This window comes from Ruditapes philippinarum, unplaced genomic scaffold, assembly GCF_026571515.1.
Source record: "Ruditapes philippinarum isolate M1 unplaced genomic scaffold, ASM2657151v2 ctg18115_1_1_1_1, whole genome shotgun sequence".
Classification (NCBI taxonomy): domain Eukaryota; kingdom Metazoa; phylum Mollusca; class Bivalvia; order Venerida; family Veneridae; genus Ruditapes; species Ruditapes philippinarum.
The window spans coordinates 2,637-12,439 of NW_026863269.1; the positions used below are offsets into that span (position 1 = coordinate 2,637).

Consider the following 9,803-nt stretch of genomic DNA (forward strand, 5'->3'; position numbering starts at 1 on the left):
CGAGGGAGTCAGATACCTCCCCACAGCGCATGCAGACCCCCAGGATGACATCACTACTATCACCACAGGAGGAAAGGGCCACGCCCCACACCTTAACACTAAATATTCTTGAAATCTGACCCCTCTGCATTCACGAGCCATATATTATATAACACATGTAAATTATTATGATAAATCAATGTTAGTTTGTTTTTTTGTTTGTTTTTTTTTTTTTTTTTTTTTTTTTTTTTTTTTTTTTTTTGATTTAAAAAAAAAAAGAAATATTCTGTGCTTAAAAAATGCTAGCAATGGATTTATAATAATAGATAAGATCTTGCTAAATCATCGTTATAAAACAATAGAAATACTAAATTGATTTAAAAATTGTTTGTTTAAAAAAAAAAAAAACTTTTTAATAAAACTAATATTCAAATAACAGATACTTCGTATTCACTGTTTATAAAATTCATTCATAATAGTCACTGATTATTTTCCATAAGCTAAATTGAAGTAGTGTGTTTTAAGATGTTTTTTGAAACTTTCTACTGTGTTACAGTTTTTTAGATGACTTGGTAGTGAATTCCATAGCTTAGGAGCTGATGCCGAAAAACTCCTTTCACCAAATTTCAGTTTAGTTTTTGGTTGCACTAATCGTACAGGTGCATTTGAAGAGCGCAGATTTCGGGAAGTGGAATAAACTTGAATCATTTCCTGCATATATGATGGAGATTGTTGTTTCAGTGACTTGAAAGTATGTAATAAGATCTTGTAATTCACTCTATATTCGATTGGCAGCCAATGAAGATCTTTCATCACTGGTGTAATATGATCTTTCCTAGATGTACGTTTAATCACACGGGCTGAAGTATTTTGAACAAGTTGAAGTTTTTTCATGGTTTGTTGAGGTATACCATATAGAAGAGCATTGCAATAATCCAGTCTTGATGTCACGAGAGAGTTAACGAGTGTTTTTGTAGCTTCTTCGTTGATATATTTTCGAATACGTCCTATCTTACTTTTTGGGCATACGAAGATCTGCACACGGAGCTAACATGATGTTCCATATTAACCCTTGAATCAAGGAATGCACCCAAATTCCTTACACTTGATGACTGTTTGATTTCAGCTTGGTCCACATTGACAGTTATATTTTTCACTGAGTCTGTATTGCTACCCGACGAAAAGACTATAAGTTCTGTTTTGTCTGAATTCAGTTTGAGAATGTTGCTGTTCATCCAGAATGTTATTTCTTTTAAGCAGTTTGAGACAGAATCAAGTACAAGTTCAGTTTTGGTGTTGTCCAACGGTTTGAAAGAAATGTATATTTGAGAATCGTCAGCATAGAAGTGACATTGCATTAAAAAGTTTGCTCTTTCTTGAAAAAGAAATAAAAATAATTCCTGAAATTGACCAGCTACTAGTATCTCTTTCAGAAAAAATGTTGGCATGTTTGTCAAAACTTCACAACTGCCTCTAGTACTAGTACCACTTTTCTGAGACAGTAATTCAGTATCAGTTTTTGCATAATGACTGCAGTACTAGTGCCAGTAATGTATGTCTGCCACAGAAATATTTTATAGAAAAAGTACATTGACGATTTTTGTATAAGGAAATGTATGCACCTTCCGTGTGGAATTGTTTTGAATGATTTAAAACATTCTAATTTCAGTTATATTGTCTAAGCCAGATGAAAACAAGAAACGACTGAGCAAAATACCAACTTCCCGATCAAAGCTTGCACCTAAAGTAAGATTTTAATTTTGTCATCACACACATGAACAATAAACAGTGTAAAAGAAATGAATATTTTTTAACCTAAAGTTATTAAAAAAATCTTGATTGATTCATCAAATATCAAATCAAGCAAAGTTCATGTTTTATTGAGAAACAATACATTTACACTCAGTTCTGAGCTTCTTTAAATATTGATTTGTGGCCTTGCAGACATTTGTAGTCTTCTCATTGTTTACAGATCAGCGAGGGAGCTTTCTCTAACATTATGACAGTGCGGTCAAGTTTGGAGGAGGCAGGGAGGCACCAAGTCACTCATCAAGTTAAAAATTTAAAGACAGGCGGGTCCAACACTATGCTCAATAAACTTGTGAATGGACAAAAAATTAACTTAACTTTCAAAGCAGTATCATAAAAATATGCATTCATTGTGTCGCCTCTACGGAGTAGTGGCGACATATAGGGATCACTTCTCCGTCGTCTGTCTGTCCGTCCGTCACAAAACTTGTCCGGACTACTCCTCATAAACTACTGGTGTAATTTCATCCAAACTTTACAGGGATGATCAGTACCAAGTCTAGTTGTGCATATAGTCAGCATTTTCCGGTTCAATGATTTTTGTCAGAGTTATGGCCCTTTAATAATTTTTATTTTTAAAGTTCACAGTATATAAACGATTTGAACCCCAACCGGATCTTGTGAGAAGATTTTAGTGTCAGCCATATTCTGCCACTTCACTTGTTTACGATATTGGTATTTATATTGATACTGATGGACGTTAGGTTAGTAAATCTATATTTATATTATAAGAGAGAAACTTTATTAAACGTCTAAGTTATGCAAAACATAAACGGTAGCACGAAGGCTATAAAATAATCAAAACTCACGAACAGCTTTCAGGTGATCAGCACTGAACACGAACAAAAATCTGTCTTATTCCAATGTTGATTTAGTTAAACATTGAATTGTGATATCGAACTACTAAAGTAATCAATAACAAACGATAATTTAGTCATATGCATAACATATTGCTGTATCTTGAACATAAATTTAAGAGTTTTACCAAGGAGGTCATTTCCGTAAACTGAACGTTACTTGCTGGTGATTGTGAACCCTACTTGTGAGTTTACGAATTTTATCTGTACCCTGACTTGTGAGTATTTTTAAAGATTTATTGGAGAAAAAGTTTACGTTCATTGCGATTTTGTATCAATTATTGCCAGAAAATATAAATGATTGTAATAGAATTTTAGTATATAAGGTGGGATCTAAGGTATTTACCGAGAATTGGTTTAACTGATAATATTGTTAATCATTTGTTTAATAAAATATATTATGCTATGTATATTTTTCTTTCGGATCACCATGGAAGAATACAACTGCATATACTGTTCAGTAAAGACTACGAATTTCAATGCCATCATTGACCACATAATTATTCGCCATCCAGACTGCAACTTGAAAATAAGAATAAATAATGATCAGAATAAAATCTCCTACTTAAAAAATTTCAGCGTCACAGCCAATAACCGAAACAAAAAAAAAGTTTATAACACCAATAGCTGAAACACTTACAATTAAAATTTCAAAATTTCCCGAATATTCTCCGTTTAAAAAGATGCCAAAATTGTCGACGCCTATGAAAGATATACAAGAAAAAAAGTCGTACATGTCAGAAAAAGAAAGTCAATGAATTTCAGATAATATAAAACAGTGTTTAAAAAAAGCAGAATGAAATCAACGGTAGGTGTAAAGCTTTCAACATGTTGAAATAAGTAATCTGCAAAAAAATCTTGTAATGATATTTCGAGGTTTATTGATACGTGACGTTTTATAATACTGCACGTTTGTAACGTCATTTTTCATTGGATAATCGTGACGTTTATATAGTTTTATATACACGGCTGCTGTCGATTCATGAAGAAATCTTACTTTTTTCTCTAAAAATAATGCTAGCTGTATTATAAATTCGTAATAAAGATTGTTGACAGGTTATATGACCGTATATAAACGGCTGTTTGCAATATTACCCTTGCCTAACGGCTCGGGTTATATTTACAAATAGCCGTTTATATAGGGCCATATAACCAGCCAACGATCTTTATAACTAATAATATAACGGTCACGTCAAAACTTACAACAATGCGGTTGAAATAAATATAAAAAATTATAGTACATATGTAATATTTTACATTTATATCTTTCCAAAGAAAAATGAATGGTAAGTAAAGATGAGGTTTGTTAGTTAATTATTCCTATCAAGAAATAATTGACTTTCTGATTCGTATAAACAGCCACTGAAATGCCGGTATTTTCGTAGACAGTGAAAACATGACGAAGCTCCTCCATTCATATGCAGTTTTAGTTACTTACATAGAACTAAAACATGTACCCTTCTCTTGTGACACAATAACTTCATATTCTGCACAATAAAATTTGGAACATACGACAAAAACACAATAAAAATCATCAAAAGTGACTCGCAAGTAATGGTTCAGTTAAAACACAAGTAGGGTACAGATCATTAAAATTGTTTTAGCAAGACGGGTACAGTTATCAGAAATGTCGCCTCTATTATTTACTATATTTTATCAATATTCAAAGATATTTTCACAAGTGTCTGTCCGGTAACATGAGGCTAAGACAATAAATTAAAGACTCAGATATGAGTTATAGTGAAGTAAAACAATTTTAGGCATAAATTTGCTTGTGTAATCGGCGTGTGTTGACATAAACAAAACATGAGGCGAAGAGCACAGCGTTTTATGCGCATATATTTTACGAAGAAGGTTATGGATGTATATTTAAGCAAAGATAAATTATTTGTTAATATGATTCAAATGTGAACATACCGTAACATATTAAATTCAAGCCGATTTTTGATAGTTTAATGTGTCATCCCGCCCGATTGTACGTTTAGATGCTGAGATCTTCTCACAAGATCCGGTTGGGGTTCAAATCGTTTATATACTGTGAAGTTTGTCCGGACTACTTCTCTTATACCACTAATGCGATTTCAATGAAACTTTACAGGATTGATCTGTAGCTCAAGTCCTTGCGCATATTGCACGGGTTTTCCGGTTGAATGATTTTTGGCCGAGTTATGGCCCTTTTGTGTGTTGCCAGATACACAAAAGCTTGTCCGGACTACTCCTCATAAACTACTGGTGCAATTTCATCCAAACTTTACAGGAATGATCAGTACCAAGTCTAGTTGTGCATATAGTCAGCATTTTCCGGTTCAATGATTTTTGTTAGAGTTATGGACCTTTAATAATTTTTACTTTCAAAGTTTGTCCGGACTACTTCTCTTATACCACTAATGCAGTTTCAATGAAACTTTACAGGATTGATCTGTAGCTCAAGTCCTTGCGCATATTGCACGGGTTTTCCGGTTGAATGATTTTTGGCCGATTTATGGCCCTTTGATGAACAGGTGTTTTTTTCTGTGTTGCCAGATACACAAAAGCTTGTCCGGACTACTCCTCATAAACTACTGGTGTAATTTTATCCAAACTTTACAGGAATGATCAGTACCAAGTCTAGTTGTGCACTGTCCGTCTGTCTATCTGTCTGTCACAAAACTTGTCCCAACATGAAATTGGCCATCATGAGGCGACACATGTGATCACTGATCGCTCTTGTTTGATACTAGGGCTTTGTTAAAAATAGATTAAATAGGCACCTAATAGAAACTAGTTTTGTTAATGCAGTCAAACTTACTGCCCAGCTATATGTGTTAAGAAAAACGAATAGAAATTTGATTAAAGCTGCAGGCCTTTTTATATGCTGCGAAGGATACACATCTAGTACAACCTAGCCTAGGGCAACTTAGTATTTTATATGTCGTTAAAATATAAGCAGTCATAAATGATGTAAATTTTAGGAGATGAAAATGCTAAATTCTGACCTATTCGACATAGTGTAATAAGTGCTAAAAGTTTCATTGTAAATATTTACAAACTTTTTAATTTATGAATTTTGATTTCTTTCAGATTTTATTAATTGTAATTCTGAGAGTATACTGTATTGTCTTTATTATGAAAGTGACCTGGAATGTTTTATTTGTCCAATTAAAAAATATTGCTGATTGTGATGAACTTTTTACTAACGTTATACATGTAGTGATATTTTTGTTTGTTTATCTTTCATTATTTAATTCTTATATTAATTATGATCTCTTATATATCTACACAATGTTGAATTTTAATAAAACAGTTAACAATTAGTCTACATTGTCATTTCTTGATGTGTGGTAGCAAATTTGTGTAGATTTGTAAATTCTACATATGTTTGAATCATAGAAGTAATTCTGTCATCATGTGTAATTGTAATTAATATTGATATGATTATACCCTACTTTTGAAGAATTCGGGTATATTGCTATGCTCAGAGTCCTTCGGTTCATCTTCGAAAAGAGGGCACCTTGATCGAACACCTTGATCCTAAGATTTGGTATGGACATTTTTGTCTTGGCTAGTTAATGACTTCTATTGATCTTAGGGTCAGTTGGTCAAAGGTCAAGATTTGATGTGAATGTTGTTGGCTGCTATTTTGCTTTGTCTCAGTCAAAGGTCACGGGATAAATATGGTCGACCCTTAACACTAAAAGCTCACTTCGGTCACGGATTTATATTACAATAATATAAATCCGTGCTTTGGTCTACAGTTTTAAGATTTGGTGTGGAGATTGTTCAGTTCTATTAGTAACCATTTTCAATTTAGTTTCCATGGTGACTTTACCAGAAGAACTTGATTGTAATAAAAATGTGTTTAAATTATAGATTGTATTATTTGCATTAAATTTAAGTTAGATGTTCATAAAGTCCGCTAAACATGACTAACTGGTTTCCTGTTAAGTTTGTGGGCGATACGTGTATAACATTTAACAAATATCTCTGCTCTTGTTTACGATAGTTTCAGGATGGTACATTTACAGAAGCATCATTTTTCACTTCAATTATTCAAAATTTCAAACATTCGTATCGCTTTATGAATGTTCTTTTCAGCTATTATCGCTTTATGAATGTTCTTTTCAGCTATTATTTCAGAGCATATTGTATGTGGTTTAGATTTATAGCTTTGATTCATTGAGTTATAATTATTGGCGACGCCGGTGAGCGGCGTCGTGTGTGTGTGTATTTGCGTTTATTTATACTCGCCACCGGTTGCCCATATGGGCGAGTCCCCCAGAAGGGTATTAGTCATTTTAGATTTTTGGAGGATAGTGCAATTACAGATACAGAAAGATGCCCCAATTCCAGAAGCTTCTCCTGGTTCTTTAGCGTGCCAAGTGTTTAAGCACCCATACACGGGACCTCGATTTAAAGTCTCATCCGAAAGACTGATTAGTAATTTTAGTTGGCCAGCCCGGGAATCGAACCCACAATGTCGAGATTACAAGTCTCGCGCTCTAACCGATTGAGCTATGCGGGCTGGCAGCGGCGTCGTCTTATATGGAATGCTTTTTATTTTTGCCTATGGAAGGAGCTGTTATTATTAGCAGTTAATTTCATGTTGTGTTAATTATATTTATTTTGATTCGTAAAAATCAAGTAAACAAATATGTTGTTATATTTGTATTTAATAACTTTATATAAAAAGCATGTGCATTGTGATATAATTTTCACGAAATTGCAGGCTCTGATTAACAGCTTGTCCCTTTGTTTTATTGACAATACTAAAACCCGGATTTCGAATATCGTTGTGGTCTACATTGATGCTCATTCATTTATATATTTTCAAAACTTTCCTACAAGAAGAAAGTTCACCTGCAAATGAGTATTAGGATAGGTAATGGACTGTTTGTAAACGATTATCCTATTGATTTTATCCATATTACGTTTATCTGTTGAACAGAATGGTTGTTTTTACAAAGTGTACCAGTATCCGGATGTTGACAGCTATCCGATTTTCTGCAATTACTGCTGTCACATGGCCATCTACTTTTTATGAATTCTTTACCATTAATTTGCATGGCATAATTAAAATGAGCCTGCAACATTTCTTAATTTTGATGTTTAGGGTGTTCTTTTGGTTTCATGTTTTCTTTATTTCAAGGGGAAGTAACTCATGTTTACAAATTATTGTTTTTTCGCCCATCAAATTTTAGGTATTATTTACAATTTTTTTTAAAAAAATTTACCGTTGTAAGGTCTCAAAAGCAAGACCCCCTGAGAGGGGAAAAATTGATATATTCTTTTACGGGTTTTAAAACCCCAAAAAATTCATTTTTTTTAATAAAAACTGGAAATATAATTTTAAAGTGCATCATTTTATTTTATTTTGGATGATGAAATTTTATAAATTTTCTAAATTTTAAAGATTTCATTTAGTCTTATTTTTAAAGGGGGAGAACTTCATTGTTATAAAATTATAATTATTGATTGAAAATGTCCGAAACTGGATCAGCAATATAATTGATAAAGCCCCAAAAAAAACAGTTCGAATAGTTTTTCTAATTTTTTTTTAAAAAATGTGCAATTTGAAAAGGACAGCTTCTGACTTATCTATTTGTAATGGAGGGACCACCGGTCTCAACCTCCAGGTCTCTGAGTCAACCCGACAACAGACTTTACATTAGATAGTAGATTGTTACTAGTCCTTGAATAAATTTGTACACTAAATTTTATAGTGGGTGATTTGTGCCACATGAAAACCAACAAAGTACAAAAAGTAACCGGGCGCCAGATGAAAACATGAAAATACAATCTACCACAAAGTGGTTCATTTGTTGCATTTTCATGTTTTCGCCCGGTGCCCTTGATGTAAAATACAAATCAGCCTTCATAAAATTTCTTATCATAGATATTGTACATGTATAAGCATGCAGTTATATTCACTTTCAAATTGACCTGTTATAAATAATGGCACATTCAATAACTGTCTTAGCCCTTTTTAGTAAAAATAATTATACAATAATAATTATATAAATTGTTATTTTAATTATATAAAGACTATGAGTATGTAAGGTTTTTTTTTCTTATTTATTAATTAAGAATTAATTATCTGTTAATTTAAAAATCTAAATATCTGTCACGGTTTAGAACTGTTCACTATTTAGGGGAGAAAATGTGTAAGCGGCCAGATAGCTCAATCGCTACAGCCGCGGTACATTATTCTGTGGGTCACAGGTTTGAGTTCTGGTCAAGCTGAAAGTTTTTCTCATCCTGTTACTGCAAATAACCATTAGTTTAATTTACGATGCTCTGTAAACATCAGAAATTCAAGTACATGAATCAATATAGTGGGGAAAAATGTTTAGGTTTAGAACTGTTTCATTAATAAAGAGAAAATGTGTAGCCGGCCGGATAGCTCAGTTGGTCTTCTGAAAGTCATGGGTTCGAGTCATGGTCAGGCAGTTTTAATCAGGGTTTAGAAGTGGTTTTTCAACTGACACATGTTTGATTCATTTAATAGATTGCATTTAATAGATTGCAGTATTGCGTGATACTTTTAAATCTACAAAAAGCATTTGGTACAGTTGATCACACTATACTGCACATGAAGAAGTTCTTTTTTCTTCTTCTTCATGGAACTTCAAGCATCTGCCATATGTAATGACATTCTTGCATGGTTCAAGTCTTATCTCTGATAGCAGCTGGTGAATGTGGCTGGTACTCGTTCTCTCTGAATATCTATGGTGTCCCCCTGATGTTCATTTTAGGTCCTCTTTTATGTCTAATATATGTCAATGACATGTCTGCAACCCTAAGCAATAAGCTTTTATTATATGCACAGGCACAAGTATCAGACCTGGGAAGAAAAAATATTACCAGATTGATAAAAAAAACCTGTGTTCATCTTAAAAGTGTCACAAAACCAAAAAAAAAATGTAAATGATGACCCCCCTTTAAAAATATACTTAAAGTTAATAGCATATTTTTAAAGGGGGTCATTATTTACATATTTTTTTTTGGTTTTTTGACACTTTTAAGATGAACACAGATTTTTTATTAATCTGGTCATATTTTTTCTTCCCAGGTGTGATACTTGTGCCTGTCATTATATATGATGATGACTCAGGTATCCTTGTATCTGGTAAAGTAAATCTTAAGATTGGTTTATTGACTATAAATTGTCTTTGCATCTTG

General features: G+C 32.9%; 1 protein-coding gene across 1 annotated transcript; it reads left to right on the forward strand.

The window, feature by feature from the left end:
- Window positions 1–1,648: 1,648 nt before the first annotated feature.
- LOC132721670 (uncharacterized) lies at window positions 1,649–5,448 on the forward strand (the record flags this gene model as incomplete). The annotated part of the gene is given in 3 exon segments (XM_060706012.1): window positions 1,649–1,725; window positions 1,952–2,138; window positions 5,355–5,448. Coding segments are annotated over 2 exon segments (251 nt in total), but the record flags the coding sequence as incomplete, so codon positions are not given.
- Window positions 5,449–9,803: the final 4,355 nt, after the last annotated feature.